This window comes from Choloepus didactylus, chromosome 4 (assembly GCF_015220235.1).
Source record: "Choloepus didactylus isolate mChoDid1 chromosome 4, mChoDid1.pri, whole genome shotgun sequence".
NCBI classification, from domain to species: Eukaryota; Metazoa; Chordata; class Mammalia; order Pilosa; family Megalonychidae; genus Choloepus; species Choloepus didactylus.
Window position 1 is genome coordinate 16048140 of NC_051310.1, and position 22593 is coordinate 16070732.

At 38.2% G+C, this 22593-nt stretch overlaps 1 protein-coding gene across 1 annotated transcript; it reads left to right on the forward strand.

Moving 5' to 3' along the window:
- Positions 1-86: 86 nt before the first annotated feature.
- On the forward strand, positions 87-15925 carry NDUFB1 (NADH:ubiquinone oxidoreductase subunit B1). Its single transcript, XM_037832037.1, has 3 exons — positions 87-240; positions 14530-14674; positions 15632-15925. Exons 2-3 carry the CDS (start codon positions 14535-14537, stop codon positions 15666-15668), a joined length of 177 nt encoding a protein of 58 aa, XP_037687965.1. The 5' UTR covers positions 87-240; positions 14530-14534; the 3' UTR covers positions 15669-15925.
- The last annotated feature ends 6668 nt before the right edge of the window (positions 15926-22593 follow it).

The following is a 22593-nucleotide window of genomic DNA, read 5'->3' on the forward strand; positions in this document are numbered from 1 at the left end:
GCATTTTCACCCACAAGTCTCCTCACCTTGGAATGAAGTTTTACAGTACAACAATCTGTGATGCTTTAGAGCTAAAGTAGGTATGAGAAGATTCAAAAATCAAAAGGAAAAAGAAGTATGACTTCCCGGCGTCACCCCTCTCTTCCGGGCGGGTCCCGAGGCCGCAGCTTCCGTCGGCGCCGGTGGCTGAGCTCACAGCTGCCCTTGGCTGTGGGGTCGTTTTTGGCACCCGCGCCGCTGGTGAGTTCTGGGGTCCAGGGCGCCGAGGCGCGCCGGATCGCGGTTGTGCGGGCGGGGAGGGGTCACCTCTATGAAAGCCTTCGGAGGTGGGGAGCGGTGTAGTGGTTGGACCTCCCCCGGGCCCAAGCGGGGAAACTTCCCGAGGCTTCCGAGCGTGGGAGACGGGAAAGACGAGAAGGAAACAGCGATTTCTTCTGGTGGCCTGTTGGGTTCACCTTTCCCGCCTGGGAGCTTTCCGGACTGTCATAATTTGGAGAGAGTCTTTAGAGATACCGGGTGCCCGCCCCCTCACCGGACTGGGGAGGAAACCGGCCACGATCCCACCCGAGACTGAAGCAGGGTTGGGGCTGCTTACCCGTGAGCATCTCAGATTCGTCCAAGTTTCAGCATTCTGTCGTCATTAGTTAGGATTAGAAGCTAACTTCACCCTTCTAAATCGCAAACCATCTTGCGCCGATATGCACAGGATAAGCACCCACCCTTTTGCTTTTAAAAATATGTATATATTTTATTTCTGCATGGTTTCTAGGGTGGGTATATACCTCAAGGAGTTTGTTCCTTCATGCATGCCCCATTGTTTTTTATAGGTTAAATGGGCATTTTTTTGAACAATAAATATAAAGAGCCGTGGAGACCAATTAGAAAGTAGAATTTTTAAAAATATACATACATAATTATATCTTTAAAACGCGAATGCAGAGTGACTTACAGAAATACGTACCAGATATAAAGAATCGTTTTAGGACCTAACTGGAAAAAATTGGGTTGAAGAAGTAATATTAAGGAAAAAGCATAAAGCCAAGAGTCAGGTTAATATAAATGTTTACCTCTGTACTAACTATGAGAAGAACAATAACGCACAAGAAACCTTATTTTATTACTTTCTTTTCCCTCCTTTGGTCAAAAACACATTCTCAGTCCCCGGATGCCAGGGCCAGGCTCATTCCTAGCAGTCCTGTCCCACATTGCCAGGTAGATTCGCTTCCCTGGGAGTCATGACCCATGTAGGGGGGAGGGTAATGAATTTATTTGCAAAGTTGGCTTAGAGAGGAAAAGGCCACATCTGAGTACAAAAAGAGGTTCTCTGAGGTGACTCTTATGTGTAATTATAGGTAGGTTTAGCCTCACCTTTACAGCCATAAGTTTCACTAGAGCAAGCCTCAAGATCAAGGGCTTGACTTATTAAGTAGGGGGTTCCTAATTTCACATAACATTCTGCCCAAGATAAACAATCAGTGCCTCACATTATCTTCACCTAGTTGTACAATCATCATCACTCTCAATTTTAAAAAATTATCATAACCCAAAACACCCCAAAACTCTTATCAGCCCCTAATTATTTATCCCTAGTATTAGTGGCTTCTGGGAAGGCATTCTTATTAAATATGGTCTATAATATACAATAGGTAGTTTTTCCCATATACCATTCTGTTGTTAACTCTTTGTACCAGTGTCATACCTTAGAAGTAGATCATGCAAGCACTTATTTATATTTGTAGTGCTTTTCTGTGGGATACATATGTTTAAACAACCTCTTTCAATCATTTTCACCTTCAGTGTGGCACTGATACATTAACAAACTATCATCTCTGTCCATTCCTATACCTTTAAGTTCACCCTCATTAACATGTCTCTACATATTAGGTAATCATTCCCCCTTCACTAGCTTATATCTCTAGTTTCCCCTATAATATACATTATAAGACACTGATTTTACATTCTTCAGGGAGTTCATATTAGTGATAACATACAGTATCTCTCCTTTTGTGTTTGGCTTATTTCACTCAGCATTATGTCTTCAAGGTTCATCCATGTTATGTTTCAGGATCTTGTTCCTTCTTAATTGCTGCATAGTATTCCATTGTATGTATATACAACATTTTGTTACCCACCCTTCGGTTGATAAACACTTAGATTGTTTCCATCTCTTGGCAATTATGAACATTGCTGCTATGAACATCGAAGTGCAGATGTCTGTTTGTGTCACTGCTTTCAGATCTGGGTATATACTGAGAAGTGGAATTGCCAGATCTGTAGGATATCTAGCTTTCTGAGAAATAAGCAAACTATCTTCCACAGCGGCTGTACCATTATACATTCCCACCAGCGATGAATAAGAGTTCCAGTTTCTCCATATCCTCTTCAGCATTTATAGTTTCCTATTTGTTTAATGGTAGCCATTCTTATTGGTGTGATATCTCATTGTGGTTTTGATTTGCATTTCTGTAATAGCTAATGAAGATGAACATCTTTTTTTGTGCTCTTTAGTCATTTGTATTTCCTCTTCGGTAAAATGTCTTTTCATATCTTTTGCTCATTTTATAATTGGGTTTTTTGTTGTTGTTGAGTTATAGGATTTCTTTATATATGCTGGATATCAATCTCTTATCAGATACATGGTTTCCAAATATTTTTTCCCATTAAGTTGGCTACCTCTCACCTTTTTGACCAAGTTGTTTAAGGCACAGAAGCTTTTGATTTTGAGGAGTTCCCATTTACCTATTTTTCCTTTCGTTGCTTGTGCTTTGGCTGTAAAGTCCAAGAAGCCACCTCCTAATTGTAGGTCTTAAAGATGTTTCCATGTGTTATCTTCTAGGAGTTTTATGGTACTGCCTCTTCTATTGATGTCTTTGATCCTCTTTAAATTAATTTTTGTATAGGGTGTGAGGTATGGGTCCTCTTTCATTTTTTTGGATATGGGTATCCAGTTCTCCCTGCCCCATTTGTTGAAGAGACTCTTTTGTCCCAGTACAGTGGGTTTGGGGGCCTTGTTCAAAATCTGCTGACCATAGATCTGTGAGTCGATTTTCACACTCTCAATTTGATTCCTATGTATTATATCTGTCTTTGTGCCAGTACCATGCTGTTTTGACCACTGTGGCTTTATAATAGGCTTTAAAGTCAGGAATTATAAGTCCTCCCACTTCATTCTTCTTTTTTAGAATGTTTTTGGCAATTCGAGGCCCCTTTCCCTTCCAAATAAATTTAATAACTAGTTTTTCCAAGTCTACAAATTAGGTTGTTAGAATTTAGATTGGAATTGCATTGAATCTGTAGATTAGTTTGGGTAGAATTAACATCTTAATGATGTTTATCCTTCCTATCCATGAACACAGAATTTATCTTTCCATCTCTTTAGGTCCTCTTTGATTTCTTTTAATAGAGTTTTGTAATTTTCTGTGTAGAGGTCTTTTACATCTTTGCTTAAGTTTATTCCTAGGTACTTGATTTTTTTAGTCGCCATCGTGAATGGAATTTTTTTCTTGATTGCTTCTTCAGTTAGGTCATTACTGGTGTATAAGAAGATTATTGACTTTGGTGCATTAATCTTGTATCCTGCCACTTAGCTGAATTTGTTTATTAGCTCAAGTAGCTTTGTTGTTGATTTCTCAGGATTTTCCAAATATAAAATCATATCATCTGCAAATAATGACAGCTTTACTTCTTCCTTTCCAATTTGGATGCCTTTCATTTCTTTGTCTTGCCAAATTGCTCTGGCTAGAACTTCTAGCACAATGTTGAACAACAGTGGTGACAGTGGGCATCCTTGCCTCGATCTTGATCTTAGGGGGAAGGCTTTCAGTCTCACCTTTGAGTACTATGCTGGCTTTAGGTTTTTCATACTGAAGAAGTTTCCTTCAGTTCCTACCTTTTGAAGTGTTTTTATCAAAAAGTGATGTTGAATTTTGTCAAAGATGTTTTCAGTACCTATCAAGATGATAATTTGATATTTTCCTTTTGTTTTGTTAATGTGTGGTATTACATTAATTGCCTTTCTTATGTTGAGCCACTCTTGCATGCCAGGAATGGACCCCACTTGGTCCTGGCCTATATTATTTTAATGTGCCTTTGGATTCGATTTGCAAGTATTTTGTTGAGAATTTTGGCATCTGTATTCATTAGGGAGATTGGCATGTAGTTTTCCTTTCTTGTAATATCTTTATCTGGTTTTGGTATTAGAGTGACGTTAGGTAGTGTTCTTTTTTCTTCAGTTTCCTTGGAAGAGTTTAAGCAGGAATGGTGTCAATTCTTTTTGGTAAGTTTGGTTAACTTCCCCCTGTGAAGCCATCTGGCTCTGGGCTTTTATTTGTAGAAAGATTTTTGATGACTGATTGGATCTCTTGTGATGGGTATGTTGAGGTCTTCTGTTTCTTCTTGGGTCAGTCTAGGCTCTTCATGTGTTTGCAGGAAATTATCCATTTCCTCTAAGTTGTCTAGTTTGCTGGCATACAGTTGTTCATAGTATCCTCTTATGATTTTTAAAATTTCTTTGGGATCCACAGTAATGTCCCGCTCTCATTTCTGATTTTGTTTATTTGGGTCTTCTCTCTTTTTTGCTTTGTCAGTCTAGCTACGAGTTTATAAATCTTCTCCAAGCACCAATTTTTGGTTTTATTTTCTCTATTGTTTTATTTGTTCTCCAGATCATTTTTTTTTTCTACTTTTATCCTTTTAATTTCTTTTCTTCTACTTGCTTTAGTTTGCTGATCATTCTCTAGCCTCTTCGGTTGTTCAGTTAGGTCTTTGGTTTTAGCTCTTTATTCCTTTTTAATGTATGCATTTAGAGCTTTAAATTTCCCCCTCAGTACCACCTTTCCTGCATCCCATAGGTTTTGATATGTTGTGTTCTCATTTTCATTTGTCTCCAGATATTTAGCAATTTCTCTTGTAATTTCTTCTTTGACTGACTGATTGTTTAGGAATATGTTGTTTAAGCTCCACATATTTGTGAATGTTCTGGTTTTTTGGTGGTTATTGATTCTAGTTGCATTCCATTATGGGCAGAGAATGTACTTTGAATAATTTCAATCTTTTTAAATTTGAGACTTGTTTTGTGCCCCAGCATATCATCTATCCTGGAGAATGTTTCATGAGCGCCTAAGAATACTATATATCCTGGTAATTTGGGATGTAACACTCTATATATGTCTGTTAAGTCTAATTCATTTATCACATTGTTTAGGTTCTCAATTTCCTTATTGGTCCTCTTTCTGGTTCTATCTATGGAAGAGACTGGTGTATTGAAATCTCCCACTACTGTTATAGAAAGGTCTGTTGCTCCTTTTAGTTTTGCCAATGTTTGTTTCATGTACTTCAGAGCTACTTGATTCAGTGCATAAACATTTATGATTGTTATTTCTTCTTGGTGATTTGTATCTTTATTAATGTATAGTTGTCCTTCTTTGTCTCTTATGACATTTTTGCATTTAAAGTCTATTTTGTCTGATATTAGTATTGCTGCCCCTGCCTTTTTTTGGCTGCAGCTTGCGTGGAATATTTTTTTTGCCATCCTTTCACTTTCAGTCTATTTGTGTTGCTGGGTCTAAGACGAGTCTCTTGTAAACAGCATATCGATGGATAATACTTTTAATCCATTCTGCCAATCTGTATCTTTTAACTGGTGAGTTGCATCCATTCATATTCAAAGGTATTACTCTGAAGGCAGTTTTTGAACCAGCCTTCTTATCCTTTGGTTTTTATTTGTCAGATCTATTCCCGCCCACCCATCTTTTTTTTTTCCTTTAAGCTACCCTTAATAATACTCTTTGGTTCTGTGCCTTCTCCGACCATTCTCTCCTTTATTTTCTCAGCTGGTAGAACTCCCTTTAGTATTTCTTGCAGGGCAGGTCTCTTGTTAACAAATTCTCACAGCATTTGTTTGTGAAAATTTTAAACTTTCCCTCAATTTTGAAGGAGAGCTTTGGTGGATAAAGGATTCTTGGCTGGCAATTTTTCTCTTTCAGAATTTTATGTATGTCATGCTACTCCCTGCTCACCTCCATGGTGCCCACTGAATAGTCAGTACTTAGTCTTATGTGGTTTCCCTTGTATGTGGTGAATCACTTCTCTCCTGCTGCTTTCAGGACTTTCTCCTTCTCTTCAGCATTTGACAATATGATCAGAACGTGTCTCAGAGTGGGTCTATTTGGATTTATTCTATTTGGAGTTCATTGGGCTTCTTTCTTTTTATGTCCTTTAGAAGGGTTGGGAAGTTTTCCCCAACTATGTCTTCAAATACTCTTCCTAGCCCTTTACTCTTCTCTTCTTTTTCTGGGACACCAAAGATTCTTACATCTGTGCACTTTGTGTTTTTCATCATTTCCCTGAGATACATTTAAAATTTTTCAATTTTTTTCCGCCATTTGTTCTTTTATGCATTCGCATTCAATTGCTCTCTCCTTTAGTTCCCTTGTTCCTCCTTCTGCCTCTTCAAAGCTGCTGTTTTGTATCTATAATATATTTTTAATTTTTCCTTAAGATCTGCTGTTTTTTGTGTTTACTCTTTCAAATTCTTCTTTATGCTCTTCTAGAGTCTTCTTAATGTCGTTTATGACTTTAGGCAACCCATTGAAGTTGTTTTGGAGATTTGTTTGTTCTTCTTTGATTAATTGCTCCAAGTTCTGTGTCTCCCCCAGCTTTTTTTTTTTAATTTAATTTTATTGAGATTGTTCACATACAATACAATTACCCAAAGATCCAAAGTGTAAAATCGGTTGCCTGAGGTACCGTCCACCACCACTGTTAATTTTTTCTCAATTTTTAGAACATTTTCATTACTCCAGAAAAGAAATAAAGACAAAAAAAGGAAACTCAAATCCTCCCGTATCCTTAAGCAACCCCCCTCCATTATTGACTCATAGTATTGGTATAGTACATTTGTTATTCTTGATGAAAGAATGTTAAAATACTGCTGACTGTAGTGTATAGTTTGCAATAGGTGTATTTTTCCCTATATGCCCGTCTATTATTAACTTCTGGTTATAGTGTAATATAGTGTAATACATTTGTTCTAGTTCATGAAAGAGATTTCTAATATTTGTACTGTTAATCATGGACATTGCCCACCACAAGATTCACTGTTCCCATCTTTTAACTTCCAACTTTCCTTCTGGTGACATACACGACTCTGAGTTTCCCTGTTCCACCACATTCAGACATCATTCAGCACTGTTAGTTTTTCTCTTAATGTGCTACTGTCACCTCTGTCCATTTCCAAATATTTAAGTTCAACCTTGTTGAACATTCTGCTCATAGTAAGCAACCACTCCCCATTCTTTAGCCTTGTTCTATATCCTGGAAACTTATATTTCATGTCTATGAGTTTACATATTATAATTAATTCCAATCAGTGAGACCCTGCAATATTTGTCCCTATGTGTCTGGCTTATTTCACTCAACATAATGCCCTCAAGGTTTCTACATCAACCTGTTTTTTTTTTTTTAAGACGGTTTTGTTCACACACCATATATTCCATCCTAAGTAAACAATCGATGGTTCCCTGTATAGTCACTTATTTATGTATTCAGCACCGTCGCCACTATCTATATATGGATAGCTCTATTTCTTCCACAAAGAAGGAGGAAGAGTCGAATGTAAAGAGACAAAAGAAAAAGAAAAAAGGAAGAGGAAGAAAAAAAAATGAAAGCTAGAAAGCAACAAAAGGAAGGATAGAATTAAAGTAGAATAAAAAGTTAGACAACATCACTGTTCCAGTTTGCTAATGCTGCCAGAGTGCAAAACGCCAGAAATGGATTGGCTTTTATAAAAGGGGGTTTATTTGGTTACACAGTTACAGTCTTAAGGCCAAAATGTGTCCAAGGTAACACATCAACAGTCAGGTACCTTCACTGGAGGATGGCCAATGGTGTCCAGAAAACCTCTGTTAGCTGGGAAGGCATGTGGCTGGCGTCTGCTCTGGAGATCTGGTTTCAAAATGGCTTTCTCCCAGGACACTCCTCCCTAGACTTCAGTTCCTCAAAAATGTCACTCTTAGCTGCTCTTTGGGCATTGGTCCTTTCTTAACTTCTCTGGAGCAAAAGTCTGCTTTCAAAGGCCGTCTCCAAAATGGCTCTGTAAGCTGAAGCTCCTCTCTCAATGTCTCTGTAAGCTGAATCTCCTCTCTTGGCTCCTGTGTGTTCTTCAAAGTATCCCTCTTGGCTGTAGCAAGCTTGTTCCTTCTGTCTGAGCTTATATAGTGCTCCAGTAAACTAATTAAGGCCATGCTGAATGGGCGAGGGCACACCTCCATGGAAGTTATCCAATGAAAGATCTTGCCCACAGTTGAGTGATCACATCTCCATGGAAATATCCAATCAGAAGTCTCCAACCTAATCAACGTCAATACGTTTCCTACCTACCCAAGACTGTATCAAAGATAATGGCATTTTGGGGGACATAATACATCCAAACCAGCACATTCCACCCCCTGAACCCCAAAATGACATGATCTTTCCATATGCAAAATACATTCATCCCATCACAATATCACAAAAACTTAAATCATTTCAGTAATAATAGTTAAATACAAAATCCCATTAAATCAGTTAACAGATGTGGTCTGTCCAAAAGCAAAATTCCCCTCTGACTGTGGACCTATAAACTTAGAACAAGTTATGTGCTTCCAATATACATTTCAGTAACAATAGTTAAGTACAAGATTCTATTAAATCAGTTTCAGGCATGGTTTGTCCTAAGGCATAAATCCCCTCTAGCTGTGGACCTGTGAAACTTAGAACAAGTTATGTACTTTCAATATACAAAGGAGGGACAGTCATAGGGTAAACATTTCCATTGCCATAAGGAGAAACTGAAAGGAAAACAGGGTTAACAGGACCAAAACAGTTCCTAAAACTCATGGGACAAACTCCATTAGATTTCAAAGTCTGAGAGTCATTAACAGAATGATAACGTTGTATCCTTGGGGCTTGAGAGAGCGGCTTTTCCACACTTTCCAAGGCCTTCGTGGCAGCCCTTTTCTCTCCAAATCCTGGGGTGAGTGCTCCAACATATCCACACATTGGGGAGACCACCTTTTCGGCCTCACCCTCCTCAAACATCGGGGGCAGCATCCGGATTCTCTTCCATCTTCAGGGCACACACTCAAACCCTTCAGCCAGGCTCTCCTATATTCCCAGGGAATGTGTTCCACCCTCTCTGAGGCCTGGGGTGATGGCACTCTTCCTGAACATCGAGGTGGAAGGCCCACCCTCACCCTCCGGAGCAAATTCAGCCTTTCCATGTGCGTGGGCCACTCCGCTTTCCCAGTCCCAGACCTCTTGACTCCAGACCTCAACCTCCATGGCTCTTTGAAGAAATTTTTCCTTCAATTTGTTCCTTGTCTGTCTCCTCCAGTCCAGACCAGCAGCATCTCTGTCTATAAAGATCTCTCAAAAATTCTGTTGGCATCACATGAAGCACACAGGGGTGAAAGCCATCAGACAATAGGACTTTCCACAAATCCTTTCTGCTTAACTCCTTTTCCAATCGTGGCTTGTACTGATATGGCAGCTGGGTTCCATGTTTGATTAAATCCTCACGTGGGGCTGTAGCTTCTGAGGTTCCACCCCCTGGAATCCCGGAATTTTCCAAACCATCAGTTTCTGGTTTCTTTGAACACAAGAGTTCAGTTCTAAGTTTCTCTCTCTCCACTCACATTTTACTATAAGCTGCAAGGAGAAGCCAGGGTTCATCCTCCACATGTAGTCTGGAGATCTCCTTAGCTAAGTATTCCAGTTTGTCAATTGCAAATTCTGCCTTCCATCTGATACTAGGACACAATTTTGCCAAATTCTCTGCCACTTTAAAACAAGGATCCCCTTTCTTCCAGTTTGCAACAACACATTCATCATTTCTGTTCAAGACCTTGTTGGAAGTACCTTTAGAGTCCTTATTTCTACTAGCAGTCTCTACCAAGCAATCTAGGCATTTTCTATCAAGCTCCTCACAATTCTTCCAGAATCTTCCCCTTATCCATTTAAAAAGCCATTACAGCATGTTTGGTATTTGCAAACTCAGCAACACTTCACTCTTGGTACCAAGTTGTATTAGTTAGGGTTCTCTGGAAAACAGAATCAATGAGAGATATCTATAAATATAAGATTTATAAAAATGTCTTATGCAACTGTGAGTATGACTGGCAGAATCCAATGAAGATGTTCAGTGAATTCCTCAGGCAGCGCACTAGCAACTTCAACGAACGTGTTCAATGAACTCCTCAGGAAACAAACTAGCAACTTCGACGAACTCCTCAGGAAACACTTCGCTGGCCAGCGAAAGAAGAAATGAAGGTCCTCTGTCTGTCTTGCTGAAAAGTCTTCAACTGATTGGATTAATCCAGCTGACTGCATTCTCTTATTGTGGAAGACATGGCCTTCATTATCATCATCAGTCACAGCTGCAGCCAATTGATGATTTAACAAACCAGCCTTCTGGTTTATTAAGCGGCCACAGATGTCCTTGCAGTAATCGTTGGGCCAGTTCTGGGACACCCATGACATGTACATTTAAGCATTTGATGTTGTCATTCAGTTCCCTGAGATGTTGCTCATATTTTTCCATTCTTTTCCCTATCTGTTCTTTTGTGTGTAGGATTTCAGGTGTCTTGTTCTCCAGTTCCTGGGTGTTTCTTCTGCCTCTTGAGATCTGCTGTTGTATATCTCCATTGTATCTTTCATCTCTTGTGTTGTGCCTTTAGTTTCCATAGATTCTGTCAGTTGTTTTTTCAGACTTTCAATTTCTACCTTATGTTTGCCCAGTGTCTTCATTATATCCTTCCATTCTTTTGTCATATCTTCCCTAAACTTGTTGAATTGATTTAGCATTAGTTGTTTCAATTCCTGTATCTCAGTTGACGTGTAAGTTTGTTCCTTTGATTGGGGCATATCTTTGTCTTAGCATAGGTTGTTGTTTTTTGTTGTCTAGGCATCTGGTTTCCTTGGTTACCCCAATCAGGTTTTCCCATACCAGAATGGACTCAGGTCTCAGAATAGGGCAATATTCAGTATCAGGTTTCCCTGAGGGGTGTCTTAGAAGATTGACACACCCTGTGAGGCCTCTAGCCTCTGTGCTTTTGCTAACCTGCCCAGCAGGTGGCACCTGTCAGCCTGTTGCTCCTGACTGGTGTAAGGAGGTGTGGCCCCCTTAGTTTTTATTTTGGCTGTTTTCCCCCAGGCCCTGGGGTCTGGTTCTGAATGGAAGGCTGGTAGTAGAGCTGGACACCACCTCCTTCCTCTTAGGGAAGATGCATCCCCTAGGAGTTATCATCTTCATTTAAATAGGTTATTTGTCTCTCTGACTCTGCTATCTCCACCCTTGTCTGGGTCAGAGCACTGTGGTCTAAAAATGGCTGAGGGTTTCTCCACTGAACTGCTCAGGTTGTGAGAGAGAGAAAAAGGGACAGAAAGCCCCATTTCAGAACCAGTCCAAGGACCCCCAATTTCATTTGTCAGCCAGAGATAATACCTGGTCTTCTGGGCTACCCCTCCCGGGACAGCGGAGTTTAGTGGTTCTTTAAGGTCAGTCATCACTAAAAGTCTCTGTCTGCTTCTTGGGGTTTGTAGCTTGTATTCAGCAGTCCACATTTGTTAATTAAAACCCCAGTTGGAACTGGACTGAGGTATATTGCTTGTTCAGAGAGTGCTACTTTCTATCATAGTGAGGTTTTGCTGTTTGGCCTGCCATGAGGGTAGAGGGCTCCCAGCACGGTTCTGCAGCTTTTACTTACAGATTTTATGCTGCAATCTCAGGCATTCCTCCCAATCCAGGTTGGTATAGGATGTGTGGACAGTCATGGTTGTCCCCCAGAAGTTATTCCAGATTATTTACTAGTTGTTCCTAGTTGTTTATTAGTTGTTCCAGGGGACTAACTAACTTCCACTCCTCTCTCTGCTGATATCTTGCCACTGCCTCTCCCCCAGCTTTTTAATTTGGTCGTTTGGCTTTTCCATATGTTCTTGGGTCTTCATGTGCTTTGTGATTTTCTGTTGACTTTGGGACAGTTGTTTATAAGGTTATTTTGGGAAATGCAGGATCATTTGATCGTTTATATGTTTTTTTGGCAGAGCCATAGCTTCCCTGTCTTCCCAGCAGTTTGTGCTCTTGAGCCACCTTACCCTCAAGCCAGCTTCCCCAAACTGCAGCTGTGCATTGGGCAGAGTCCGAAACAGGTAGAAATCAAATCAGCACACCAGTTCTTTGTGTGCAGTGGCGACTGTGAGCCCTGGCAGTGCAGGGTGGGCCCTATGCAGTTCAGCAGGGAGTCTGCTTAAGGGCACTGTGCGTCTGGTGATTCCTGGGCCTCTGAGTGGATCACTCTTGGGCCATGTGCCTGCACATCTCACCTGTCAGCTCGGACATGCCCCAGTCCCTGCCTGCCATGGGCCCACAAGCCTCTGGATTGTGGGAAATGTTCCTGCTGCTTCCATGTGGTGCCCTGGCCTATCCCTGCCTCTCACCTGTGCACACCACAGGCTTCCATGAAGGGAAGGTAAATGTAGTGTAAGTTATGCCACTGCTCCCAAAGTCCACTAAATGGTAGATTGTACAATTGTTGTATGAAATCCCTCTGGGACTAAGATTTGTCATTTATCTCTTAGGGATAGAATTATGCTTCCCTTGTATTGGTTGAATCCAATTTTGGATTCTGTCTTCACCTTTGGTCTTTATAAGAGCCTATATGCAGCAATGTCTCATCATCTCTTCTGCTCAGGGTTGGGTCAGCCAAAACCAACTCCTTAGCTCTTGCCCTGTTGGAAGAATGCTGACACCAATGGCTCATAGCCCACAGGTGGCCATGGGTCTGTTTGATACAGTCTTGGGCTTGGAGTCAGCAAGTACTTTTTTGTGGTTGGTTAAGTTCAAAACAGTATCTATTACACAGCTGGGCTTAAGGTGGAATGGACACCTCTTAAAAAATGTGAAGACCCTGATAGAGTTGATTCAGAATAGACGGCTTCTCAACCTCTGCAGAGGCGTATACTACTGTGCAGTTTATTGCTTTCAAAGTTACTCAGTCTTATTTGATTAAGCAGTACTTGTTATCCCCATATTTGACTCTCTTGAGTTCGTAAAGTAAGGAAGTGTCTGAGACAGTAAGCACTTGGTGGGAACTATTCACAAAAAGTACTTAAGGATCTAAATACAAATAATGCTACTTAATGACAGCACTAGGCTAAAAGAACCACCATCTTCTAGGAAATAGGTAAGATTGGATAGATACTGTTGAAGAATTATTTCTATCAAAACCATCCAGGGAATTTTTACAAATACACTTTATGAAATATATAGTAATTGTGTGACTTTTAACTTCATGGCCTTGTTGATAGTGAACGTTTGATTGAAGTTTGAGAAACAAAACAATTAGAATTGTATGAGAACCACTGTCTTAGGAGAGGCAGGAATTCATTCTACATAACCTTGCACAGTTGAGTGCTGAGCACTTTTTGGCACTAATGATTACATCTCTTTCCAAGGAGTTGTCTATGTTTTTTTAGCCCTTGTAGATGTCTTGTTCATTTTAGATTCATGTACAAACAGGTGTGCTTTTATTTCATCTTTATGTACAAAATTTTAAAGGAATTAACTATATTTTTATTGAATTAGTGCCAATTTATCATCCACATACTGACTAGTAGCTATTCCTCCTTTTCCTTGGCCTCCTGGTAACACTTGCAACTGAAAAGTTCTTAAGTACCACAAATATCAATTCAGGGAGGGGTCTCTTAGACAGAGCCAGACTTGGGAGCAGACCTGAATTTGAATTCCAGCTCTGCACTTAAAAACTATTCACATTTAACTTATCTGAATACCATTTTTCTTATCTACAAAATAGGGGTAATAATAGTCATTTCACATTATATAATATAGAAATACATATATATAAATAATGGCCCTGGTACCTAGTAGGCATTCTATAAAAGTTAGTTCCCTTTTCCCCTTATCTTTTGTAGTGTTATTTAACACATTCAGATGTACTGTAACATTAAACATTATCTTTCCATTTCCTTTCAAATAGTTTTCAATAATTTATAGCCTTACCTAAAGAATTTTGTTCCTGTTCTATTTGTTTTGTTTGTACTGTTCTATTGTTTTAGCCTTGAGAGGTTCTAAATGTATTTTACACATGTAAAAATTCTAAATACTAGGATGGTAGAAGTAATCCACTTTTGTTGGTAGAATTTTCTTGTAATTCTCTCCATTTCTATGCGCTGGATCATATCAGATCACTGGTGAAGTTGGAAATAAAATTTAAGTTGACATTAATGCTGTGTAAGTTTTATACTAATTATTGCCTATGAAATCTTTATCAAGGAGATACTGAGTATTGTACTACATTCTGTTGTCAAGCAAATTTAAAGAGGCATGTGCTTTTGACATTTATCTCTTACATCTAGCACCATCTTCCTGTTTCAGATGAGATATAAAAGTTATTTCAAAGGGAGTTATGTTTCTGATTATCTTTTTATTTTGCTGTTTTTTTATGTTTTGGTTTATTTTATTTTATTTCTTAGCAATCATGGTGAATTTACTTCAGATTGTACGGGACCACTGGGTTCATATACTTGTCCCTATGGGATTTGTCTTTGGATGTTATTTAGACAGAAGGAATGATGAGAAGTTAACTGCCTTCCGGAACAAGAGCATGTTATTTAAAAGGTTAGTTTGTGCATTTTTTAATACTAGCCATTGACCAGCTTTTGGAAATATTTCTCTTGATATCACATGTGTCAGAAATAAACAGAAGTAGTAAGTTTTTCCTGTTAAGGACTTTAGACTCAAGTGATACTAACTTTTTGGTCTTGTTTGTTATTTAATGCTTGGCTAAACTTTATGATTATTACCTTTGGAATATAAAATCTTCAGTTTATGAATAGTCTGTTTCAAATCTTCGGAAGTCCCTTTTGTTTTATAATTCAGAGTACATTTCACTATAGAAACAAAGTTTTAAATCAGCTCACTAAATCCTGCCCTCTGTACAGCTTTCATATATATCATCATATATTGTCTTTCTTAAGTCATGATGTAGCTGAATAAATAGTACTAATAGTGGCTTTAGTGCTATGTTTTTTGCAATACTTCCTGAGGGCTTTAAGGAGACATGGTGGTTGAGTAAATCAAATAGCTACTAGCAGCTGCCTTGTCCCACTTTGTCTCTGCAGATTGCTCCTCTGGCAGCTATTGTGGTTAGCGAGATGCTATCTGCTGGTGGGTATACATGCCATGTGGGAGGAAGTTCAAGGGGCTAGAGAACTGATCTGCAGCTACAGCTGATATGCAGAGGTGCACAAGTCAGGGAATTCAAAGAACTTAAAATGAGTTGGAAAGTTAAAATGAGCTAGGAAACATTAAATGAAATCATCAATAGGATAATAGCTTTTATATAAAGATAGACTAAGAAACTACAATTCTTAATCTAGAAAAATTAAGTTGAATGTATAGTAAAAGTTTAAAAATCGTAAGAGAGTAGAATGACTATGTTGAATCTAATGTAAAATTTTTAAAACAGTTAGATGATAAAATATTGAATTGATATTCCTTTGACTTTCCCTTTTGTCTTTTCCTAAAAGATTTTTAATCTTTTTTCTTTTCCTTCCTTTTTTTCTTTCCACACAGGGAATTGAGACCCAATGAAGAAGTCACCTGGAAGTAGAGTCTGCAACTGAATTACGGAATGCTTATATTTTAAAAATTATGGGAGAAATAAAATCCATTTATTATTTGATTTGAAGACTTGGAAGGGATTCTTTTTATACTAAAGTAATCTCAAATTTCAAGTAACAAGCACATTAAAAATTCATTAGGTTAAAAAGTAATTGTTGACTACCTACTTGCATACATTGGTGTTAAATTTACAATGAGCATTTAATTGTCTTTACCATAGTATTATTAAATCAAATTTCTCCTTCAGTTATTTCTCAAACTTTTTTTCAAACCATGTGCTTCAAGGGAGCTTTTAAGGGGGATGATGCTGGGATTTTATTTGGTAAGAATCATATAGCTGCAAATCCTAATGACCTTGGTTTAGCAACAAGTACTTAAATATGACACAAGTCATGAACTATTTTTAAACTCAAGAAATTGTACTTCATCAAAATTAAAAAACTTTTGCTCTTCAAAAATGCTGTTATGAAAATGAAAATGCAGGTACAGGCTAGAAGAAAATATTTGCAAACATATATACAATGAAGGACTTGTATCCAGAAAATGTAACAAACTTACAACATGACAAAGAAACCCAATTTTTAAAAATAAGCACAAGCTTTAAACAGACACTTTATCAAAAAAGATATGAGGATGGCAAACACAAGAAAAGAAAAGATGCTCAACTAAAGTAGTCACTAGGGATATGCAAATTAAGACCACAATGAAATACCACCATAAACCTATTAAAATGGATAAAAGTTAAAAAACTGACCTTACCAAGTGTTGACAAAGATGTAATGCAACTAGAACTCTCACATCCTGCTGGCAAGAATGTAAACTGTAGCTGCCAGTATTTTTACCACCCGGAAATAAGTTCAGCAGTTTCTTAAAAATTTAAACATAAACCTACCGCATGACCCAACCATTCTACTCTGAGATGTTTACCCAAGAGGAATGAAAGCATATGTCCACACAAAGAATTTTACATGAATATTTGTAGCAGCTTTATTTGGAGTAGCCAAAACTTCAACAAATGAATGTATAAATTGTATTAAATCCATAAAATGGATTATTATTCTGCAATAAATGATCTAATGATACACATAAAGGATGAATTTCAAAATAATTATGCTGAATGAAAGAAGCCTGACAATGAACATACTATGATTCCACTTATATAAAATGTTAGAAATTGTAAAATAATCTATATTAACAAAGTAGATCAGTGGTTGCCAAAGGGAAGGGAGTGGGGTGGAGAGAGAAGACAAAAATTTGGGGGTATAATACATTCATTATCTTGACTGTGATGGTTTCCCATATATACAAATCCACCTGTTATGTGACTATGTGTGTCAATATTTATTAAATTATAACATCTGCAGATATTCCATATCAGTTATACTTACATAAAGCTGTAAATTTTTTTTTTTTTTTAAAGTATACCCACTTTTGAGATACAAGGTACTGGAGAATTTCTAAAAATAATGCTAGAGAAATAGGATATCTCAAATTTTCATTTGCCTGAACCATATGAAAGCACACTGGTGAATAATATTTAGAAAAATAGGCAATAAAGTGCATTAGGAGGGTAACATTTTTAGAAAGGACACAAAGATAAATAGTAACACAAGTACATTTGGTTATGTTTCTTTGTTTTCTTTGTTTCCAGCATATATACTTTATTGCTGGCATTAATACCCCTAAATCTATGGCTCTAATACCCTTAAATCTAGGGAAGTATGGAGGCTTTTAACACAGTGCTATTAGGTACGTTTCTTATGATAGGTTTTACTGAAATAAATTGCTAATTCAAGATAATCCAATAAGCAAATTGGATTCTCTTGATTTTGTTGTCAATTTTTTAAAATGTATTTTAATGTTCAGCTACCTTTTCTTGGAAACAAAATTTTATTGGTGTATTTAGATGAGATTGAATTTAGGAGAACTAATGTTACAATGAAATGATATGCCCTAGTTATCAATGATTAGTGTCAGAACTCAGGACACTTAAATTGACACATAATATAAATTTTTAATGTGAAATGTTTTTTTGAAATTCAGTTAAACTACTTGATTTGGGTAAAAAATTAATGGCAGTCTGAATTGAAAATGGGCAGCTGTGCTGGTTTGGATGTATTATGCCTGCCCCCCCCCCCACATGCCATTATCTTTGATGAAATCTTGTGGAGGCAGAAGTATCAGTGTTGGTTAGATTGGAATTCTTTGAGTGTTTCCATGGAGATGTGACTCAACTGTGAGTGAAACGTTTGATTGGATAATTTCCATGGAGGTGTTAACCCCGCCCATTCAGGGTGGGTGTTAATTGGATCACTGGGGTACTTTAAAAAGAGCCATACAGGACCAGACACAGAAGAACTGAGTGACATTTTGGAAGGGCTTCAGTGAAGAGAGGACAAAACACCCCAAGAGCAACACTAGACAATGCCATTTTGAAACACAACCTGGGAGCAAGCAGATGCCAGCTGCATGCCTTCAGAGCTAACAGAGGTTTTCTGGATGCCATTGACCATCCTATTGCTGATGCCTTACCTTGGACACTTTATGGCTTTAAGACTGCAACTCTGTAACCAAATAAACGCCCTTTATAAAAGCCAATCCATTTCTGGTAATGTGCATAATGGGCAGCATTAGCAGACCAGAACAGGAGCATTAAAAAAAAGGAAATCTTTTGTGCAATCACACTTGCTGAACTGCAGTTTCAATGAAACAGAAGTTGAGTTGTCCACAGTGATATAGGAAGTCTACTAGGGGTTCATCTATTTTGTGAATTCTCCAGGAATGCTCACTTGATTGGCTCAGTAATCTCTCTCTTACTGAATTATTGTAATACTTTTTTTTATGCCAATCAGTCAAGAAGAATATGCATTTTTTTCCGAACTCTTTGCTGACCCTTGGTACAAAGAATAAGATCTCCCTGACCTGACCTTCAAAAGCTGATAGTCTAATAGGGGAAACCAACATGTAAAGTAAAAATCCAGTATGGTGTAATGAGTGCTTTAATAGATACACATGCAAGGTCTAGTGGTGACACAAGCACTTTTACGAAATGGCTTTTTCAGAGGTAAAGGGAAGAAGCTTAAGCTAAAACGTTTAGGGCAGGGCACTTGGCAGACAAGGAAGACAGGTATAAGACAAAAGCATGGAGGGCACCAAAAAAGAGAACACCAAAATATATGACACAAACATTGACAGATTGAAGGGAGAGATAGATGGTAATACATTAATAGTAGGGGACTTCAATATACCACTTCAATAAAGGACAGAATGTCTAAATAGAAAAGCAATAAGGTAATAGAAGATTTGAATGATATTGTAAACCAACTAGACCAAACATACATAAAATCCTTCACCCACCAACAGTAGAATACAAATTTTTCTCAAGTGCACATGATCATTCTGTAAGATAGACAATATATTGGGTCACAATAACAGTATCAATAGATATAAAAGATTGAAATCATACAAAGTATCTTTGACCACAGTGGAATAAGACCAGAAATCAGTAATAGGGAGAACTGGAAAATTCACAAATATGTGGAAAATGACACCCTAAAACAACCAACGGGGAAACAAGAAATCACAAGGGAAATCAGAATATTTCTTGAGCCAAATACAAATGAAAACACAACATACCAAAACTTAAGGAATGCACCAAAGACAGTGCTCAAAGGGAAATGTATAGCCGTAAATGATTACATTAAATAAAAAGAAGAAAGATCTCAAATCAGTGACCTAAGCTCTGACCTAGAGGAACTAGAAAAAGGAGAGCAAACTACACACAAAATGTGCAGAAGGAAGGAAATAGAGATTAGAGTTGAGATAAATGAAATTGAGAATAGAAAACAACACAGAAAGTCAACAAAATTGACAAACCTCTTAGCTAGGCTAACAAAGAAAAGGAGGATGCAAACAACTAAAATCAGAAATGAAAATGGGGGCACTACTACCAACCCCACAGAAATAAAAAAGATTATAAAGATAACTATGAACAACTGCATGCCAATAAATTAGACAACTGAGATGAAGTGAACAAGTTCCTAGAAACAAGCTACCTACACTGACTCAAGAAAGAATAGAAGCTATAAACAGACTGATAACAAGAAAAGAGATCAAATCAATAAACTAAAAACCTCCCAACAAAGAAAAATCCAGAACCAGATGGCTTCATTGGTGAATTTCCCCAACATTCAAAGAACTAACACCAATTCTGTTCAAACTCTTCCAAAAAAATCAAAGAGAAAGGAATACTTCTGTGCTGGTTTGAATGTATTTTGTCCCCAAAATGCCATTATCTTTGATGCAATCTTGTGTGGACAGACTTATTAGTGTTGATTAGATTGTAATTCTTTGATTGTTTCCATGGAAATGTAACCCACCCAACTGTAGGTGATAACCCTGATTAGAAAGGCACAATAGAGGCATGCCCTGCTCATTCAGCATGGGCCTTGATTAGTTCACTGGAGCCCTATAAAAGCTCAGACAGAAGAAGCTAGCTTGCTACAGCCAAGAAGGACACTTTGAAGAATGCACAGGAGCTGAGAGAGTGGCTGCAGCTGAGACACACATTTTGAAGACAGCCGTTGGAAGCTGACACTGACATTTTGGAGAAAGCCATTTTGAAATGCAACCTGGGAGCCAGCAGATGCCAGTGCCTTCTCAGCTAACAGAAGTTTATGGATGCCATTGATCATCCTTCAGTGAAGGTACACTGTGCCTTCCACACTTTATCGCCTTAAGACTATAATTTTGTAACCAAATAAGCCCCCTTTATAAAAGCCAATCCATTTCTGGTGTTTTGCATTCCGGCAGCATTAGCAAATGGGAACAACTTCTTAACTTATTCTATGAGGCCAGCATCACCCAAATACCAATGTCAGATATAGATATCACTAGAATAGAAAATTATAGACCACTATCCCATATGTATATGATGCAAAGCCCTCAACAAAATACTATTAAACCAAGTCCAACAGAACATTGAAAGGATTATAGACAAGGCTAAGTGGAATTTATACCAGGAATGTGAGGGTGATTCAACATATGAAGATCAACCAGTGTAATACACTACATTAATAGAATGAGAAAAAACCAATCATCTCAATTGATGCACAAAAGGCATTTGACAAAATCCAGCACCATTTCTTGTTCTTTGTTCAGAGTACTTACAATATTGTAAGTACTCACACACTGTTATACTATCCATTCCATTTCTGGATCTATAGAATCAATCCTGTTGAACCTTCTGTACTCCTTCAGCATCAAATGCCCAGTCTCTAACCTCTTTCTATCTCCTGATAACCTGTGTTCTCAACTCTCAAATTTCGCTCGTCAATGTTAGTCCTTACAGTATCCGTGCTTTTGTTTCTGGCTAATTTCACTCAATGTAATGTCTACTGTCTACCATTTTGTCTTTTTGGTTTTATATGTCATATCTTATTTTTATTTTTTCCTCTCTCTCTTTTACCCTTACTGATAGTCTTCATTTCTACTCTCTTCTCCAAACCTCTCTCCTGTCTGTTCCCATCTGTCTTACTGCTCCCTTTACTATTCCTTATAGAGCAGGTATCTTGTTCACAAACTCTCTCAGTGTCTGTTTGTCAGAGAGTATTTTAAACTCTCCCTCATTTTTTTTTTTTTTTTTTTTTTTTTTTTATCATCATTTTATTGAGATATATTCACATACCACGCAGTCATACAAAACAAATTGTACTTTCGATTGTTTACAGTACCATTACATAGTTGTACATTCATCACCTAAATCAATCCCTGACACCTTCATTAGCACACACACAAAAATAACAAGAATAATAATTAGAGTGAAAAAGAGCAATTGAAGTAAAAAAGAACACTGGGTACCTTTGTCTGTTTGTTTCCTTCCCCTACTTTTCTACACATCCATCCATAAACTAGACAAAGTGGTGATTGGTCCTTATGGCTTTCCCAATCCCATTGTCACCCCTCATAAGCTACATTTTTATACAACTGTCTTCGAGATTCATGGGTTCTGGGTTGTAGTTTGATAGTTTCAGGTATCCACCACCAGCTACCCCAATTCTTTAGAACCTAAAAAGGGTTGTCTAAAGTGTGCATAAGAGTGCCCACCAGAGTGACCTCTCGGCTCCTTTTGGAATCTCTCTGCCACTGAAGCTTATTTCATTTCCTTTCACATCCCCCTTTTGGTCAAGAAGATGTTCTCCGTCCCACGGTGCCAGGTCTACATTCCTCCCTGGGAGTCATATTCCACGTTGCCAGGGAGATTCACTTCCCTGGGTGTCTGATCCCACGTAGGGGGGAGGGCAGTGATTTCACCTTTCAAGTTGGCTTAGCCAGAGAGAGAGGGCCACATCTGAGCAACAAAGAGGCATTCAGGAGGAGACTCTTAGGCACAAATACAGGGAGGCCTAGCCTCTCCTTTGCAGCAACCGTCTTCCCAAGGGTAAAACTTATGGTAGAGGGCTCAACCCATCAAACCACCAGTCCCCTATGTCCGTGGTCATGTTAGCAACCATGGAGGTGGGGTAGGCGAATACCCCTGCATTCTCCACAGGCTCCTCAAGGGGGCACTACATCTTTTTTTTTTTTTTTTTTTTTTCCCTTGTTTGTCTTTTTTCTTTTCTTTTTTTTTTTTTTTTTTTTTTTTTTTTTAACTTTCCCTTCTTTTTTCAAATCACCTGTATGAAAAAAAAAGTTAAAAAGAAAACAAACATACAATAAAAGAGCATTTCAAAGAGACCATAGCAAGGGAGTAAGAAAAAGACAACTAACCTAAGATAACTGCTTAACTTCCAACATGTTCCTACTTTACCCCAAGAAAGTTACATAATATAGCAACATTTCAGTGAACTTGTTCCTACTACAACCATCAGAAATTAACAGACCATAGTCATTTCTGGGCATCCCCAGAACGTTAA

Excerpts from the sequence above, each read along its gene's own strand:
- NDUFB1 (XM_037832037.1), top strand. The coding sequence starts at position 14,535 with ATGGTGAATTTACTTCAGATTGTACGGGACCACTGGGTTCATATACTT. Across the intron at positions 14,675-15,631 it reads AAGAGCATGTTATTTAAAAG|GGAATTGAGACCCAATGAAG; the intron begins GTTAGTTTGTGC and ends CTTTCCACACAG.